The sequence below is a fragment of the Nelusetta ayraudi genome, unplaced genomic scaffold, assembly GCF_046127955.1.
Source record: "Nelusetta ayraudi isolate G7.1 ecotype Tasmania unplaced genomic scaffold, CSIRO-AGI_Nayr_v1 ptg000003l, whole genome shotgun sequence".
In the NCBI taxonomy this organism is placed as follows: Eukaryota; Metazoa; Chordata; class Actinopteri; order Tetraodontiformes; family Monacanthidae; genus Nelusetta; species Nelusetta ayraudi.
Genome location: NW_027466053.1, coordinates 1,510,370 through 1,529,614, shown reverse-complemented (window position 1 = coordinate 1,529,614; position 19,245 = coordinate 1,510,370). Strand labels below are relative to the sequence as shown.

At 49.7% G+C, this 19,245-nt stretch overlaps 4 protein-coding genes across 4 annotated transcripts; all 4 read left to right on the top strand.

Moving 5' to 3' along the window:
* The first annotated feature begins 2,788 nt into the window (after nt 1–2,788).
* LOC142889429 (microfibril-associated glycoprotein 4-like) lies at nt 2,789–3,921 on the top strand. The gene is made up of 3 exons (XM_076028163.1): nt 2,789–2,957; nt 3,154–3,321; nt 3,530–3,921. The coding sequence occupies exons 1-3, from the start codon at nt 2,876–2,878 to the stop codon at nt 3,781–3,783; spliced, it is 504 nt and encodes a 167-aa protein (XP_075884278.1). The 5' UTR covers nt 2,789–2,875; the 3' UTR covers nt 3,784–3,921.
* A 1,792-nt stretch (nt 3,922–5,713) lies between these two features.
* LOC142889420 (microfibril-associated glycoprotein 4-like) lies at nt 5,714–7,487 on the top strand. Its single transcript, XM_076028151.1, has 6 exons — nt 5,714–5,819; nt 5,976–6,128; nt 6,240–6,278; nt 6,420–6,516; nt 6,713–6,880; nt 7,089–7,487. The coding sequence occupies exons 1-6, from the start codon at nt 5,814–5,816 to the stop codon at nt 7,340–7,342; spliced, it is 717 nt and encodes a 238-aa protein (XP_075884266.1). The 5' UTR covers nt 5,714–5,813; the 3' UTR covers nt 7,343–7,487.
* A 5,049-nt stretch (nt 7,488–12,536) lies between these two features.
* Nucleotides 12,537–14,290, top strand: LOC142889411 (microfibril-associated glycoprotein 4-like). The gene is made up of 6 exons (XM_076028139.1): nt 12,537–12,629; nt 12,786–12,938; nt 13,050–13,088; nt 13,230–13,326; nt 13,523–13,690; nt 13,899–14,290. The coding sequence occupies exons 1-6, from the start codon at nt 12,624–12,626 to the stop codon at nt 14,150–14,152; spliced, it is 717 nt and encodes a 238-aa protein (XP_075884254.1). The 5' UTR covers nt 12,537–12,623; the 3' UTR covers nt 14,153–14,290.
* A 1,791-nt stretch (nt 14,291–16,081) lies between these two features.
* LOC142889403 (microfibril-associated glycoprotein 4-like) lies at nt 16,082–17,835 on the top strand. The gene is made up of 6 exons (XM_076028128.1): nt 16,082–16,187; nt 16,344–16,496; nt 16,608–16,646; nt 16,788–16,884; nt 17,081–17,248; nt 17,457–17,835. The coding sequence occupies exons 1-6, from the start codon at nt 16,182–16,184 to the stop codon at nt 17,696–17,698; spliced, it is 705 nt and encodes a 234-aa protein (XP_075884243.1). The 5' UTR covers nt 16,082–16,181; the 3' UTR covers nt 17,699–17,835.
* Nucleotides 17,836–19,245: the final 1,410 nt, after the last annotated feature.

The window sequence follows — 19,245 nt, the reverse complement described above, 5'->3', positions numbered from 1 at the left end:
TTCAGCGGACGCACTGGCGACCAGGATGTCATCCAGGTACACGAATAAGAAAGGCATATCCCGCAGCACCGAATCCATCAACCGCTGAAAGGTCTGTGCCGCCCCCTTGAGGCCAAACGGCATCCGCAGAAACTCGAAAAGCTCGAACGGGGTGATGACAGCCGTCTTCGGTACATCCTATGGATGGACCGGCACTTGGTGGTAACCACGAACCAAATCCACTTTGGAAAAGATGGTCGCCCCCGCCAGGTGTGTGGAAAAATCCTGGATGTGCGGAACAGGGTAACGGTCAGCGGTGGTGACATTGTTGAGGCGCCGAAAATCTCCACAGGGGCGCCAACTCCCATCAGCCTTCGGCACCATGTGCAGTGGCGAAGCCCACGGACTGTCCGAGCGGCGCACGATCCCAAGCCGCTCCATAGCCGCGAACTCCCTCTTGGCGATTGCCAGCTTAGCGGCATCGAGCCGCTGCGCTCGTGCAAAAACTGGCGAGCCGACCGTGGCGATGTAATGCTCCACCCCATGCTTGGCAATCGCCTCCGAAAACGTAGGGACCGTCAGCGCGGGGAACTTGGCGAGGAGCCGCTGGTATTCTCGGCAGCCAGGATGTTAGCGAGGGCCGGCGGCACGGACCTCCCCCTCGTGAAGGGGTACGTTTCAAAAGAGACCGCGTCTATCAGCCGGCGCTGAGCGACATCCACCAGCAGCCTATGCGCGCACAAGAAATCCGCGCCCAGTATAGGCACTGCGATAGAAGCCATCACAAATTCCCACCCAAAACGTCGTCCATTAAAACACACAGTCACAAACCTGGTGCAGAAGGTGCGAATGGGAGTGCCATTAGCCGCATCCAGCGGGGGCCCGTGCCTGTCCGTCAACGCGTCCGCGGCTGATGCCGGCAGGACGCAACGCTGCGCGCCCGAGTCCACCAGCAGGCGTCGACCGGAGATGGAATCCTCCACGAACAGCAGCTGCTCAGCCGCGCCAGCGCTCGCAGCTGCTAATGAGCGCTGGCCTTGGCGTTTCCCTGGCACGTGAAGGAGCAGGGGGGTATGCAGCGTCTGGCTTTAGCTCCAAAACGGCGATGGTAAAAACATAACTCCCGATCCTCCTTCCGGCGCACTGGAACCGCAGCCACCGTTGCTGCCGTCCACTCCTCCGCCGGGGGCTGCGTCGGGAGCAGGGCATGCACGCCGTACTGCTGGGATGCCAGCAGGATCCTGTCGGCTTCCTCCGCCAACGCCCGGAAGTCCTTGGTGCGCGAAAGCGGCGAGCTGGCAAGCGCCGTGCGCACCAGTGGCGGCAGCTGGCGTAGGTACAGCTGGACGAAAAGAAATGTCGCGTCCCCGGCACAGAGGAGCGCAAGCATATTCTCCATCAGCTCCGTGGGTTTACTATCCCCCAGGCCGTGGAGAGACAACAGACGCCCTGCCCGTTCGGTGTCGGACAGCTGGAACACCCGGAGGAGCTGTGCTTTGAGCGCGCCGTACTTTCCATGTGCCGGCGGGTCCCTCAGCAGCCCCATAATGCGGCGGGTGGTGGAGGAATCCAACGCCGCGACCACATGGAAGTACTTTGTGTCATCTGTCGTGATTCCTCGAAGGTAAAACGGCGCCTCGATGTGCTGGAACCAGGGATCCGGGTCGTGCTGCCAAAATTCCGGCAGCTTGATCGTTGCCGCAAAAACCGCGGGGGAAACTGCAGCAGTCTGCCCGGCTGCTGAGCTCCCCGGCTGCTCGTCGCGACTAGCCTCCTGCATGCTCAAGTCGGGGTCACCAATGTGGAGGTTTGCAATTACGGAGACGAGCAGTTGCGAGTAGGAGACATCTCGTTTATTGGCACCACACACACGTCATTTTAAATCTCCCGCCACCCTGTGTACACACCCCCATCCCTTGACGTCACTTCTCCTGGCTGGTGTGAGACCATGCCACCTAGTGTTCACCACACAAGCGATTTTCTGGTTTATTATGAAACTGCGTGTTATCAAAGATCTCAAGTCGCCACAAGTTGTTTATTGACCATACCGTTACCGTGTATGGAATGTTATGGGCAGTAAAAGGACTGAATTTTCATGAGTGAGGAGATTTGGGAGTCTCTGGGCCACGCCATTTGTTTGGATTCCAGGATTGTGCTATCTCAAAACAAACAGTTCACTTTAAATTTGTTGTCAATGAGCAGCTGTTCAGGTGCGGCAGGCATCAGGCCTACTGGTATCACGACTTGAGCCAATCACCTGAGCAGAAATCTGACGATGAAGGTAATTTACTGAATTTTACTGTAACGTTAAGCTGTTTTGTGAGTCAAGTTTCCATATCCATCTCAGAGGTTCTGGTACTCAGCCTCTTGATAACTCTGCACCTGTTCAATGAGCATGGCGTCTTCCCTGTTTGAGGTCTGGTGATCTCTGTTCCAGCTGATGTCCCTGCTTGTCCTGCTGGCTCCAGCGATGACCAGCTGTAAGCCATTAATCCTACCAGAGAACTGTGCTGACATCCATAATGCAGACAACAGCCGTCATAGTGGAGTGTACACCATCTATCCCATTGGATCCACATCTGCTGTCCAGGTAGTCACCATCTCTCAGTACTTTAGACACAAACAGTGAGATCATCTGAGACGACAAGCATGGTGAACGTGTTGCATTAGCAGATTTATGAATAAGCGTGTGTTTGTGCAGGTCTATTGTGACACGGACACTGAGGGAGGAGGGTGGACGGTGAGTGTTTAGTTTGGGTGAGTTCTTGTGGATGCGACTTCATTGCCACATCCACGAGACATCCTCAACTTGTCCTGATGTCGGACCAGTGAGGTCCGTCACTTCAATCGCCACCTCACTTGTCCCTCTCGTCTGACTCAGGTGTTCCAGAGGAGGATGGATGGCACTGTGAATTTCTACAGACCCTGGGACCAGTACAAGGTGGGATTCGGTGTCGCTGCTGGAGAGTACTGGCTCGGTGAGGAAGAAACACTACGTATTCCTGTGTTTTCATGACACAAACATAAAAGTGAAGTCCTGACATCAGATCTATCTTAGTTTGAAACCAGGAATTCATTGATTTGATTAAACAAACGCAGTCTGTCTGTTTTCACCACAAAATTTCATCCAGTCTGTTTATTCATTGCATACAATAAATTTACACATGCATGGAGGCCTGGAAAACCTTCACCACATGACAAAAGAGAAGAGGTTTGAGCTCCGCGTCGACATGGAGGACTTTGAAGGGAACAAAGTGTATTCACATTACTCTTCATTCTACGTTGGCTCGGAGTCCGACGGATACGTCCTGGAGGTGTCTGACTTTAGAGACGGAGGTGCAGGTGAGTTACAACACACAGCTGTTATACACTGGGGCCAAAGTGTAACTGTACCGTACAGCATTCATGTGTGTCCCGACAGAAAAACACTTCAGAACTGTAGGTGGACATTTGCAGTGTCTGTGGGGTTTGGCAGTTTGTTAAGCACAGCTTCTGGGCACGTTGAAAAAGTACCACAACATGTCCACATGATAAACCTCTTCCCTTGTAGGAGACTCCATGACTCCACACAACGGTCACAAGTTCAGCACCTTGGATAAGGACCAGGATACCTGGAATGGCCACTGCGCCAGAAAATTCCTGGGGGCCTTCTGGTACAATGACTGTCACACTACCAACCCCAACGGGATTTATCGCTGGGGACACGATGCCTCTCTGTTTGCAGTTGGAGTGAGCTGGTACACCTGGAAGGGCCACGACTACTCCCTGAAGGGCATCAGCATGAAGATCCGTCCAGTGTGGTAGTTCTCTCGGACTGTCAACCAGCAGAATCCGTCCCTCTCTCTGTGGTGCCTTATGTGTTCACACATGTGTTAACACTTTGCCAGCCAGCATCAGTGGTCCCCTCGTGGGCCTCTTACAAAATATACAAATAAAATGGTTCCGTGTTGAATCCAGTGAGTCCTTCAGTCTGCTGAACTCTGACAATAAACAAACCCAATAAGCTCTCACGTCACCATTATGTCTCCCGAGTCGCTTCTCCTTTTCTCCCATCCTCTGCTGTCACCTTCCAAAAGCCTCAATTGATGCCCTCGGTGGCAAACTACAACCATAACAATTCTCCAAAGGGATGGGTGCTGTTGCGGCCACAACACCACACACACAACCAACAAACACTACTGCACGTAGCAGTATTTTGTGTGGGTGGGCCAGGGGTGGAGGGAGGGGGGTAGGCAGAGAATTGACTCCTACTGATCAGCATGGCTCACCTGTGCCTGGTCTTCCTCGTTACCACCAGCTGACTCACCTGCCGGCCATCAATGCATTCAAGCCTCCCCATATTTCAACCCAATAGTAGTATTTGCTTGTGTATTTTGTATTTTACTTTTGCATCCCTTCTTTCCCGTCGCATTCTTCCTGCCCACCGAACTGTATTATGCCCTGCTCCACAAGCCATCTTGATAAAATAAAAAAAATAATTAATTAGAATAGGTCGGCATAGACAGACAGACAGACAGATAGATAGATAGATAGATAACTCGCTTTCAACCTCTAAAATAATAAAACCCACTCTGAGGCAATTTTTAAAATTTAAAGTATTTCTCTTGCTTAAGGACAAACAGAAATGATAACGTGTGCTTTTTGTTTTTGTTTTCAGGTTAGAACAGTTTTTACAAAACTCAATTTTCGACAAACGCAGGGTGCACACACCGCTGCATCAGCTGGCAAGGAGAAAAAAAAAACAGTATTTATGATCAAATGAATAGTTGCAGGCCTGTAATAATAAAAACTGGTCAGTACCTTTTTATGACGTCCTCTAGAGCTGCTCCCAGCTTGCGGCTGTCTGTCCAGGAGGTGGCAGGGTGGAGTTTGGGGTTTGGGTGAATGTTCCACGTACCCAGAGGAACTGTGGCTACTTTCCAGGATGGAAACTCAGTCTCTCAGTATCTATTTGGGTCAAAATGCTTCCTGGCAGTAGTTTCAGTGGTTGGCTCGGTTAGCTGACAGCCGCTCGCTTCCCATCCACCGCTACTTACCCACTCAATCGGCAAACAAATGGCTTTTAGAGTTACAGTTGGGGCAAACGTTTTAGTTTGGATCTCCCTTGAAATGTTCTTGTCGATTACTCATTTGCAGTGAATCCCAATTTTGACTGCGCACTTTTCTTCCACAGATGCGGACGTAAACACTTTCTTCTTCTTCTTCTTTCAAACCAATTGTTGACAACCCACATGTCTAGCATTTCTTCAGAAAGATACTATTCTAGCATAAACATCCATCCATTTTCATCTACCATAAACATATTTTTACCAAATGAAATTAAATAGGAAATAGGGAATTTTAACATTTTTGACATTTATCGGGGGGGTTTTTAACCCATGAAGTTAAGCATGATCATGAGCAAGCTAATCGTCATATTTTGTACCACATTGGGTACTGCATGTTATGCAAAAGCTCTGCTAGTTATTGTTCAAGTTATTCCATTTTCTGACATTTAAATGCTATAAACTATTCCAGGTTTGTTTTAAATGCAATAGCGATTTTCTGGTTTATTATGAAACTGCGTGTTATCAAAGATCTCAAGTAGCCACAAGTTTATTGACCATACCGTTACCGTGTGTGTAATGTTATGGGCAGTAAAAGGACTGAATTTTCATGAGTGAGGAGATTTGGGAGTCTCGGGGCCACGCCTTTGTTTGAATTCCAGGATTGTGCTATCTCAAAACAAACAGTTCACTTTAAATTCGTTGTCAAGCAGTAGCTGTTCAGTTGCGGTAGACATCAGGCCTACTGGTATCACGACTTGAGCCAATCACCTGAGCAGAAATCTGACGATGAAGGTAATTTACTGAATTTTACTGTAACGTTAAGTTGTTTTGTGAGTCAAGTTTCCATACCCATCTCAGAGGTTCTGGTACTCAGCCTCTTGATAACTCTGCACCTGTTCAATGAGCATGGCGTCTTTCATGTTTGCGGTCTGGTGATCTCTGTTCCAGCTGATGTCCCTGCTTGTCCTGCTGGCTCCAGCGATGACCAGCTGTAAGCCATTAATCCTACCAGAGAACTGTGCTGACATCCATAATGCAGACAGCAGCCTTCATAGTGGAGTGTACACCATCTATCCCATTGGATCCACATCTGCTGTCCAGGTAGTCACCATCTCTCAGTACTTTAGACACAAACAGTGAGATCATCTGAGACGACAAGCATGGTGAACGTGTTGCATTAGCAGATTTATGAATAAGCGTGTGTTTGTGCAGGTCTATTGTGACATGGACACTGAGGGAGGAGGGTGGACGGTGAGTGTTTAGTTTGGGTGAGTTCTTGTGGATGCGACTTCATTGCCACATCCACGAGACATCCTCAACTTGTCCTGATGTCGGACCAGTGAGGTCCGTCACTTCAATCGCCACCTCACTTGTCCCTCTCGTCTGACTCAGGTGTTCCAGAGGAGGATGGATGGCACTGTGAATTTCTACAGACCCTGGGACCAGTACAAGGTGGGATTCGGTGTCGCTGCTGGAGAGTACTGGCTCGGTGAGGAAGAAACACTACGTATTCCTGTGTTTTCATGACACAAACATAAAAGTGAAGTCCTGACATCAGATCTATCCCAGTTTGAAACCAGGAATTCATTGATTTGATTAAACAAACGCAGTCTGTCTGTTTTCACCACAAAATTTCATCCAGTCTGTTTATTCATTGCATACAATAAATTTTCACATGCATGGAGGCCTGGAAAACCTTCACCACATGACGAAAGAGAAGAGGTTTGAGCTCCGCGTCGACATGGAGGACTTTGAAGGGAACAAAGTGTATTCACATTACTCTTCATTCCGCGTTGGCTCGGAGTCCGACGAATACGTCCTGGAGGTGTCTGACTTTAGAGACGGAGGTGCAGGTGAGTTACAACACACAGCTGTTATACACTGGGGCCAAAGTGTAACTGTACCGTACAGCATTCATGTGTGTCCAGACAGAAAAACACTTCAGAACTGTAGGTGGACATTTGCAGTGTCTGTGGGGTTTGGCAGTTTGTTAAGCACAGCTTCTGGGCACGTTGAAAAAGTACCACAACATGTCCACATGATAAACCTCTTCCCTTGTAGGAGACTCCATGACTCCACACAACGGTCACAAGTTCAGCACCTTGGATAAGGACCAGGATACCTGGAATGACCACTGCGCCAGAAAATTCCTGGGGGCCTTCTGGTACAATGACTGTCACACTACCAACCCCAACGGGATTTATCGCTGGGGACACGATGCCTCTCTGTTTGCAGTTGGAGTGAGCTGGTACACCTGGAAGGGCCATGACTACTCCCTGAAGGGCATCAGCATGAAGATCCGTCCAGTGTCTTAGTTCTCTCGGACTGTCAACCAGTAGAATCCGTCCCTCTCTCTGTGGTGCCTTACGTGTCCACACAGGGTGCCAACAGTTTGTCAACATCAGTGGTCCCCTTGTGGGCCTCTTACAAAATAAACAAATAAAATGGTTCCATGTTGAATCCAGCGAGTTCTTCTTTTTCTTCTTCTTCTTCCACACCATTTACAACACACGTGCCTAGCATTTCTCCAGAAAGATATGATTCCAACATAAACATCCATCCATTTTCATCTTACATAAACATAATTTCACCAATGAAATTAAAAAGGACATAGGGAATTTTAACATTATTTTGATGAATTATTTTTTTAATCCATGAAGTTAAGCATGAGTTTACAGCACAATGAAAAACATGAATAAATAAACAATTATACACACTTTTATTATTATCCTTTTGTCACCCAAATAAAACATTTTTTTTTTGGTATCAGGGGACCTCAAGCTAATAGTCATATTTTGTACCACATTGGGTACTGCATGTTATGCAAAAGCTCTGCTAGTTATTGTTCAAGTTATTCCATTTTCTGACATTGAAATCCTATAAACTATTCCAGGTTTGTTTTAAATGCAATAGTGTGGAGGTTTGCAATTACGGAGACGAGCAGTTGCGAGTAGGAGACATCTCGTTTATTGGCACCACACACACAACCTTTTAAATCTCCCGCCACCCTGTGTACACACCCCCATCCCTTGACGTCACTTCCCCTGGGCTGGTGTGAGACCATGCCACCTAGTGTTCACCACACAGCTCCCCCCCCCGAACACTCAGAACAGGACCCAGGACAAGCATGTCAACAATGAAAACAAAACAACAACAAAAAAACACACTACCCCCTACAACAAAACAATTTCAGTCCCTTGCAGGGGGTCTAATGACTCGGCCCCAACGACTACGCTTCACGGTTTCTGGAGCTGGATGGGGGTCCGAGATTGAGGGCCTTCCTGGTGCAGACCCTTTCCTTGAGACAGGGTCCGCTGCAAGGCCTGAAACAGGGACAGGAGAGAGAGGTGAAACTGTGGCAGAGTTGGGGTGCCGACACCGGCGCGGCGGCTGAGCCAACTCCACTGGCTCATCGGGGACCAAATGCGCAGGCTTGAGCCGGTCTATAGAAACCCGCTCCAGCCTGCCTCCAAAATCCACCACAAAGGATTTGGGTCCCGCCTCCAGCACGCGAAAAGGTCCATCATACGGCGGCCGGAGGGGAGAACGGTGGGCATCATGACGGATGAACACGTAGCCGGCCGACTGCAGACTCTTCGGGATGTAAGACCGGGGAAGGCAGTGATGTGCAGGAACCACAGTGAAAATCCCGGCACCGCTCCGGAACTGAGGATGGAAAGCTGTGGAAGTTGAAACCTCCGTAAGAAACTCCCTTGGAACCCTCAGTGGTTGGCCTAAAACCAGTTCAGCCGATGAGGACTGCAGATCCTCTTTCGGTGCCGAACGCAGGCCCAACAAGACCCATGGCAGGCGGTCCATCCAGTTACCATCCGTGAGCGTAGCGCGGAGAACCGCCTTCAGGGAACGGTGAAACCGTTCACACAGCCCATTAGCCTGTGGGTTGTATGCCGTGGTCCGATGGAGCCTCACCCCCAGTTTCGCCGCTACTGCCGTCCACAGCTCTGAAGTGAACTGGGCGCCCCTGTCCGAGGTTAGGTCTGAGGGCATGCCAAACCGTGCCACCCAAGCTGAAATGAACGCCCGAGTCACTTCCGCGGCTGTGGTGGATGACAGGGGCACCACTTCAGGCCACCTGGTGGTCCGGGCTACCATGGTGAGGAGGTGAGTAAATCCACGGGAGGGAGGAAGCGGACCCACCAGGTCCACATTAAGATGGTCAAATCGCCTTTCCGGGATGTGGAACGGCTCCAGTGGGACCTTAGTGTGCCGGTGAATCTTAGCGCCCTGACAAGCCGCGCAGGTAGCAGCCCATCCCCTGACGTCCCTCCAGGCCAGACAAACTTCGCCGCCACCAGCTTAAGGGAGGCTTTCACTCCAGGGTGTGAAAGCGAATGCACCGCCTTAAAAACCTGGCGGCGCCAACCAGCGGGGACCATGGGGCAGGGCTGCCCTGTAGATACGTCACACAGAAGTGTGACGCCGCTGCCCTGGAATCGCACATCCTCCAGTCGCAACCCCGTTGCCGCTGACCTAAATGTCTGGATCTCTGGATCTGCTAGCTGATCCTCAGCCATAGCAGCATAATCCATTCCGAGGTGTACAGAGCCAACTTGTGCCCGGGAGAGGCAGTCCGCCACCAGGTTGTCTTTGCCTACCACATGCCGAATGTCGATGGTATATTCCGAAATGGCGGAGAGCTGGCGCTGCTGTCGATCTGACCACGGCTCCGCGGCCTTAGCCATGGCGAAGGTAAGGGGCTTGTGATCGACAAAGGCCGCAAACTCCCGGCCCTCCAGCAGGAACCTAAAGTGACGCGTGGCGAGGAAAAGTGCCAGCAGTTCTCGATCAAATGTGCTGTACTTCCTCTCACTGTCCTGAAGCTTCCTGCTGAAGAAAGCCAGAGGCCGCCAGGAATTGCCCACCCACTGCTCACACACAGCCCCAACTGCAAAGTCGGAGGCATCCGAGGTAAGGGCCACTGGAGCAGCAGCCGATGGGTGTGCCAGCAGGGCGGCGCTGGCAAGGGCAGCTTTGGCGTCATCAAAGGCCTGCACTCTCTCCGTGGACCAGCTCACTTCATCACTGGCCTTCTTGCCCCGAAGTGCTTCATATAACGGCCGCATTCGGTGGGCTGCCCGCGGAATGAACCTATTGTAAAAGTTCACCATGCCGAGGAATTCCTGCAGGGGTTTGATGGTGCGAGGCCGAGGGAAGGCAGTGACTGCCTCGACCTTGGCTGGCAGGGGGACTACCCCCTGCGGAGTGACATGGTGCCCCAGGAATTCAATGGCCGCCAGTCCGAACTGGCACTTAGCGGGGTTTATAATCAGCCCGTGTCCGTTCAGGCGCTCAAAAAGCTGATGAAGGTGCGACAGGTGCTCTTCAGCGGACGCACTGGCGACCAGGATGTCATCCAGGTACACGAATAAGAAAGGCATATCCCGCAGCACCGAATCCATCAACCGCTGAAAGGTCTGTGCCGCCCCCTTGAGGCCAAACGGCATCCGCAGAAACTCGAAAAGCTCGAACGGGGTGATGACAGCCGTCTTCGGTACATCCTATGGATGGACCGGCACTTGGTGGTAACCACGAACCAAATCCACTTTGGAAAAGATGGTCGCCCCCGCCAGGTGTGTGGAAAAATCCTGGATGTGCGGAACAGGGTAACGGTCAGCGGTGGTGACATTGTTGAGGCGCCGAAAATCTCCACAGGGGCGCCAACTCCCATCAGCCTTCGGCACCATGTGCAGTGGCGAAGCCCACGGACTGTCCGAGCGGCGCACGATCCCAAGCCGCTCCATAGCCGCGAACTCCCTCTTGGCGATTGCCAGCTTAGCGGCATCGAGCCGCTGCGCTCGTGCAAAAACTGGCGAGCCGACCGTGGCGATGTAATGCTCCACCCCATGCTTGGCAATCGCCTCCGAAAACGTAGGGACCGTCAGCGCGGGGAACTTGGCGAGGAGCCGCTGGTATTCTCGGCAGCCAGGATGTTAGCGAGGGCCGGCGGCACGGACCTCCCCCTCGTGAAGGGGTACGTTTCAAAAGAGACCGCGTCTATCAGCCGGCGCTGAGCGACATCCACCAGCAGCCTATGCGCGCACAAGAAATCCGCGCCCAGTATAGGCACTGCGATAGAAGCCATCACAAATTCCCACCCAAAACGTCGTCCATTAAAACACACAGTCACAAACCTGGTGCAGAAGGTGCGAATGGGAGTGCCATTAGCCGCATCCAGCGGGGGCCCGTGCCTGTCCGTCAACGCGTCCGCGGCTGATGCCGGCAGGACGCAACGCTGCGCGCCCGAGTCCACCAGCAGGCGTCGACCGGAGATGGAATCCTCCACGAACAGCAGCTGCTCAGCCGCGCCAGCGCTCGCAGCTGCTAATGAGCGCTGGCCTTGGCGTTTCCCTGGCACGTGAAGGAGCAGGGGGGTATGCAGCGTCTGGCTTTAGCTCCAAAACGGCGATGGTAAAAACATAACTCCCGATCCTCCTTCCGGCGCACTGGAACCGCAGCCACCGTTGCTGCCGTCCACTCCTCCGCCGGGGGCTGCGTCGGGAGCAGGGCATGCACGCCGTACTGCTGGGATGCCAGCAGGATCCTGTCGGCTTCCTCCGCCAACGCCCGGAAGTCCTTGGTGCGCGAAAGCGGCGAGCTGGCAAGCGCCGTGCGCACCAGTGGCGGCAGCTGGCGTAGGTACAGCTGGACGAAAAGAAATGTCGCGTCCCCGGCACAGAGGAGCGCAAGCATATTCTCCATCAGCTCCGTGGGTTTACTATCCCCCAGGCCGTGGAGAGACAACAGACGCCCTGCCCGTTCGGTGTCGGACAGCTGGAACACCCGGAGGAGCTGTGCTTTGAGCGCGCCGTACTTTCCATGTGCCGGCGGGTCCCTCAGCAGCCCCATAATGCGGCGGGTGGTGGAGGAATCCAACGCCGCGACCACATGGAAGTACTTTGTGTCATCTGTCGTGATTCCTCGAAGGTAAAACGGCGCCTCGATGTGCTGGAACCAGGGATCCGGGTCGTGCTGCCAAAATTCCGGCAGCTTGATCGTTGCCGCAAAAACCGCGGGGGAAACTGCAGCAGTCTGCCCGGCTGCTGAGCTCCCCGGCTGCTCGTCGCGACTAGCCTCCTGCATGCTCAAGTCGGGGTCACCAATGTGGAGGTTTGCAATTACGGAGACGAGCAGTTGCGAGTAGGAGACATCTCGTTTATTGGCACCACACACACGTCATTTTAAATCTCCCGCCACCCTGTGTACACACCCCCATCCCTTGACGTCACTTCTCCTGGCTGGTGTGAGACCATGCCACCTAGTGTTCACCACACAAGCGATTTTCTGGTTTATTATGAAACTGCGTGTTATCAAAGATCTCAAGTCGCCACAAGTTGTTTATTGACCATACCGTTACCGTGTATGGAATGTTATGGGCAGTAAAAGGACTGAATTTTCATGAGTGAGGAGATTTGGGAGTCTCTGGGCCACGCCATTTGTTTGGATTCCAGGATTGTGCTATCTCAAAACAAACAGTTCACTTTAAATTTGTTGTCAATGAGCAGCTGTTCAGGTGCGGCAGGCATCAGGCCTACTGGTATCACGACTTGAGCCAATCACCTGAGCAGAAATCTGACGATGAAGGTAATTTACTGAATTTTACTGTAACGTTAAGCTGTTTTGTGAGTCAAGTTTCCATATCCATCTCAGAGGTTCTGGTACTCAGCCTCTTGATAACTCTGCACCTGTTCAATGAGCATGGCGTCTTCCCTGTTTGAGGTCTGGTGATCTCTGTTCCAGCTGATGTCCCTGCTTGTCCTGCTGGCTCCAGCGATGACCAGCTGTAAGCCATTAATCCTACCAGAGAACTGTGCTGACATCCATAATGCAGACAACAGCCGTCATAGTGGAGTGTACACCATCTATCCCATTGGATCCACATCTGCTGTCCAGGTAGTCACCATCTCTCAGTACTTTAGACACAAACAGTGAGATCATCTGAGACGACAAGCATGGTGAACGTGTTGCATTAGCAGATTTATGAATAAGCGTGTGTTTGTGCAGGTCTATTGTGACACGGACACTGAGGGAGGAGGGTGGACGGTGAGTGTTTAGTTTGGGTGAGTTCTTGTGGATGCGACTTCATTGCCACATCCACGAGACATCCTCAACTTGTCCTGATGTCGGACCAGTGAGGTCCGTCACTTCAATCGCCACCTCACTTGTCCCTCTCGTCTGACTCAGGTGTTCCAGAGGAGGATGGATGGCACTGTGAATTTCTACAGACCCTGGGACCAGTACAAGGTGGGATTCGGTGTCGCTGCTGGAGAGTACTGGCTCGGTGAGGAAGAAACACTACGTATTCCTGTGTTTTCATGACACAAACATAAAAGTGAAGTCCTGACATCAGATCTATCTTAGTTTGAAACCAGGAATTCATTGATTTGATTAAACAAACGCAGTCTGTCTGTTTTCACCACAAAATTTCATCCAGTCTGTTTATTCATTGCATACAATAAATTTACACATGCATGGAGGCCTGGAAAACCTTCACCACATGACAAAAGAGAAGAGGTTTGAGCTCCGCGTCGACATGGAGGACTTTGAAGGGAACAAAGTGTATTCACATTACTCTTCATTCTACGTTGGCTCGGAGTCCGACGGATACGTCCTGGAGGTGTCTGACTTTAGAGACGGAGGTGCAGGTGAGTTACAACACACAGCTGTTATACACTGGGGCCAAAGTGTAACTGTACCGTACAGCATTCATGTGTGTCCCGACAGAAAAACACTTCAGAACTGTAGGTGGACATTTGCAGTGTCTGTGGGGTTTGGCAGTTTGTTAAGCACAGCTTCTGGGCACGTTGAAAAAGTACCACAACATGTCCACATGATAAACCTCTTCCCTTGTAGGAGACTCCATGACTCCACACAACGGTCACAAGTTCAGCACCTTGGATAAGGACCAGGATACCTGGAATGGCCACTGCGCCAGAAAATTCCTGGGGGCCTTCTGGTACAATGACTGTCACACTACCAACCCCAACGGGATTTATCGCTGGGGACACGATGCCTCTCTGTTTGCAGTTGGAGTGAGCTGGTACACCTGGAAGGGCCACGACTACTCCCTGAAGGGCATCAGCATGAAGATCCGTCCAGTGTGGTAGTTCTCTCGGACTGTCAACCAGCAGAATCCGTCCCTCTCTCTGTGGTGCCTTATGTGTTCACACATGTGTTAACACTTTGCCAGCCAGCATCAGTGGTCCCCTCGTGGGCCTCTTACAAAATATACAAATAAAATGGTTCCGTGTTGAATCCAGTGAGTCCTTCAGTCTGCTGAACTCTGACAATAAACAAACCCAATAAGCTCTCACGTCACCATTATGTCTCCCGAGTCGCTTCTCCTTTTCTCCCATCCTCTGCTGTCACCTTCCAAAAGCCTCAATTGATGCCCTCGGTGGCAAACTACAACCATAACAATTCTCCAAAGGGATGGGTGCTGTTGCGGCCACAACACCACACACACAACCAACAAACACTACTGCACGTAGCAGTATTTTGTGTGGGTGGGCCAGGGGTGGAGGGAGGGGGGTAGGCAGAGAATTGACTCCTACTGATCAGCATGGCTCACCTGTGCCTGGTCTTCCTCGTTACCACCAGCTGACTCACCTGCCGGCCATCAATGCATTCAAGCCTCCCCATATTTCAACCCAATAGTAGTATTTGCTTGTGTATTTTGTATTTTACTTTTGCATCCCTTCTTTCCCGTCGCATTCTTCCTGCCCACCGAACTGTATTATGCCCTGCTCCACAAGCCATCTTGATAAAATAAAAAAAATAATTAATTAGAATAGGTCGGCATAGACAGACAGACAGACAGATAGATAGATAGATAGATAACTCGCTTTCAACCTCTAAAATAATAAAACCCACTCTGAGGCAATTTTTAAAATTTAAAGTATTTCTCTTGCTTAAGGACAAACAGAAATGATAACGTGTGCTTTTTGTTTTTGTTTTCAGGTTAGAACAGTTTTTACAAAACTCAATTTTCGACAAACGCAGGGTGCACACACCGCTGCATCAGCTGGCAAGGAGAAAAAAAAAACAGTATTTATGATCAAATGAATAGTTGCAGGCCTGTAATAATAAAAACTGGTCAGTACCTTTTTATGACGTCCTCTAGAGCTGCTCCCAGCTTGCGGCTGTCTGTCCAGGAGGTGGCAGGGTGGAGTTTGGGGTTTGGGTGAATGTTCCACGTACCCAGAGGAACTGTGGCTACTTTCCAGGATGGAAACTCAGTCTCTCAGTATCTATTTGGGTCAAAATGCTTCCTGGCAGTAGTTTCAGTGGTTGGCTCGGTTAGCTGACAGCCGCTCGCTTCCCATCCACCGCTACTTACCCACTCAATCGGCAAACAAATGGCTTTTAGAGTTACAGTTGGGGCAAACGTTTTAGTTTGGATCTCCCTTGAAATGTTCTTGTCGATTACTCATTTGCAGTGAATCCCAATTTTGACTGCGCACTTTTCTTCCACAGATGCGGACGTAAACACTTTCTTCTTCTTCTTCTTTCAAACCAATTGTTGACAACCCACATGTCTAGCATTTCTTCAGAAAGATACTATTCTAGCATAAACATCCATCCATTTTCATCTACCATAAACATATTTTTACCAAATGAAATTAAATAGGAAATAGGGAATTTTAACATTTTTGACATTTATCGGGGGGTTTTTAACCCATGAAGTTAAGCATGATCATGAGCAAGCTAATCGTCATATTTTGTACCACATTGGGTACTGCATGTTATGCAAAAGCTCTGCTAGTTATTGTTCAAGTTATTCCATTTTCTGACATTTAAATGCTATAAACTATTCCAGGTTTGTTTTAAATGCAATAGCGATTTTCTGGTTTATTATGAAACTGCGTGTTATCAAAGATCTCAAGTAGCCACAAGTTTATTGACCATACCGTTACCGTGTGTGTAATGTTATGGGCAGTAAAAGGACTGAATTTTCATGAGTGAGGAGATTTGGGAGTCTCGGGGCCACGCCTTTGTTTGAATTCCAGGATTGTGCTATCTCAAAACAAACAGTTCACTTTAAATTCGTTGTCAAGCAGTAGCTGTTCAGTTGCGGTAGACATCAGGCCTACTGGTATCACGACTTGAGCCAATCACCTGAGCAGAAATCTGACGATGAAGGTAATTTACTGAATTTTACTGTAACGTTAAGTTGTTTTGTGAGTCAAGTTTCCATACCCATCTCAGAGGTTCTGGTACTCAGCCTCTTGATAACTCTGCACCTGTTCAATGAGCATGGCGTCTTTCATGTTTGCGGTCTGGTGATCTCTGTTCCAGCTGATGTCCCTGCTTGTCCTGCTGGCTCCAGCGATGACCAGCTGTAAGCCATTAATCCTACCAGAGAACTGTGCTGACATCCATAATGCAGACAGCAGCCTTCATAGTGGAGTGTACACCATCTATCCCATTGGATCCACATCTGCTGTCCAGGTAGTCACCATCTCTCAGTACTTTAGACACAAACAGTGAGATCATCTGAGACGACAAGCATGGTGAACGTGTTGCATTAGCAGATTTATGAATAAGCGTGTGTTTGTGCAGGTCTATTGTGACATGGACACTGAGGGAGGAGGGTGGACGGTGAGTGTTTAGTTTGGGTGAGTTCTTGTGGATGCGACTTCATTGCCACATCCACGAGACATCCTCAACTTGTCCTGATGTCGGACCAGTGAGGTCCGTCACTTCAATCGCCACCTCACTTGTCCCTCTCGTCTGACTCAGGTGTTCCAGAGGAGGATGGATGGCACTGTGAATTTCTACAGACCCTGGGACCAGTACAAGGTGGGATTCGGTGTCGCTGCTGGAGAGTACTGGCTCGGTGAGGAAGAAACACTACGTATTCCTGTGTTTTCATGACACAAACATAAAAGTGAAGTCCTGACATCAGATCTATCTTAGTTTGAAACCAGGAATTCATTGATTTGATTAAACAAACGCAGTCTGTCTGTTTTCACCACAAAATTTCATCCAGTCTGTTTATTCATTGCATACAATAAATTTACACATGCATGGAGGCCTGGAAAACCTTCACCACATGACAAAAGAGAAGAGGTTTGAGCTCCGCGTCGACATGGAGGACTTTGAAGGGAACAAAGTGTATTCACATTACTCTTCATTCTACGTTGGCTCGGAGTCCGACGGATACGTCCTGGAGGTGTCTGACTTTAGAGACGGAGGTGCAGGTGAGTTACAACACACAGCTGTTATACACTGGGGCCAAAGTGTAACTGTACCGTACAGCATTCATGTGTGTCCCGACAGAAAAACACTTCAGAACTGTAGGTGGACATTTGCAGTGTCTGTGGGGTTTGGCAGTTTGTTAAGCACAGCTTCTGGGCACGTTGAAAAAGTACCACAACATGTCCACATGATAAACCTCTTCCCTTGTAGGAGACTCCATGACTCCACACAACGGTCACAAGTTCAGCACCTTGGATAAGAACTACATTCATTGTGCCAGAAGTTACCTGGGGGCCTTCTGGTACCATGACTGTCACACTACCAACCCCAACGGGATTTATCGCTGGGGACACGATGCCTCTCTGTTTGCAGTTGGAGTGATCTGGCACAGCTGGAAGAGCTACGACTACTCCCTGAAGGGCATCAGCATGAAGATCCGTCCAGTGTGGTAGTTCTCTCGGACTGTCAACCAGCAGAATCCGTCCCTCTCTCTGTGGTGCCTTATGTGTTCACACATGTGTTAACACTTTGCCAGCCAGCATCAGTGGTCCCCTCGTGGGCCTCTTACAAAATATACAAATAAAATGGTTCCGTGTTGAATCCAGTGAGTCCTTCAGTCTGCTGAACTCTGACAATAAATGAACCCAATAAGGGCTCATGTCACCATTATCTCCCGAGTCGCTTCTCCTTTTCTCTCATCCTCTGCTGTCACCTTCCAAAAACCTCAATTGATGCCCCCTAGTGGCAAACTACAACCATAATGGTTCTACAAGAATTGTGTGCTGTTGAGGCCACAACACCACACACACAACCAGCTGGGTTGGTGGGTGTGTGGGGGGGCAGAACTGACTGCTACTGATCAGCATGGCTCACCTGTCCCTGGTCTTCCTCTTACCACCAGTTGACTCACCTGTCGGCCATTAACGCATTCAAGCCTCATTGTATTTCCACCTTGTCGTAGTGTTGTATTTTATTTTTGCATCCCTTCTTTCCCGTCACATTCTGCCTGCCCAACGACATGTATTATGCCCTGGTCGACAAGCCATCTTGACTGCTTTTTCCAATTTGCAATATTAAATTGTTTCTGTGAGTCAAAGTTTGTATTCGGGTCTGCCAGTCCTGACAGGATTAAAGTCCAGCTTCCTCTTGTGAAAATGTTTCACTGAAGGCCTGTGCAAATAAAACTTTCAGGAGAAAACTGAAACTTCTGTTGGCACGTAGTAATCAACAACACCAACAATCGGCTGTGAACATGGTGTCAAGGTGATGTTTTTTCCTTTTCACTGAGCAGTTGCTACATCAACTGTTGCCAATCATCTTGTTGCCAGTGGTTGACTGACAGGAATGCAGTTTGTGCAATACATATGTAGTCCGTCTACCTTCAATATATACAGATGAGGCCCTGAATTGATAACTATGAACAGTATAAATACTCTGGGGTTTTTGTCTAAACAACCAAAGCCTGGTCAGTTATTATTAAAATACTAAGAGGCCATCTTTGATAAAATAGAAAAATGAATTAATTAAAATAGTTTAGCATAGATAGAATAAGAAGAACAGGGAGAAATAAAAACAGTGTTTGTGATCAAATGAATAGTTGCAGGCCTGTAATAATAAAAATAAACTGTTCAGTACCTTTTTATGACGACCTCTAGAGCTGCTCCCAGCTTGCGGCTGTCTGTCCAGGAGGTGGTGGGGTGGAGTTTGGGGTTTGGGTGAATGTTCCACGTACCCAGAGGAACTGTGGCTACTTTCCAGGATGGAAACTCAGTCTCTCAGTATCTATTTGGGTAAAAATGCTTCCTGGCAGTAGCTTCAATGGTTGGCTGGGTTAGCTGACAGCCGCTCACTTCCCATCCACCGCTACTTACCCACTCGATTGGCGAACAAGTGGCTTTCAGAGTTACAGTTGGAGCAAACATTTTAGTTTGGATCTCCCTTGAAATGTTCTCGTCGATTACTAATTTGCAGTGAATCCCAATTTTGATTCTTCTCCTTC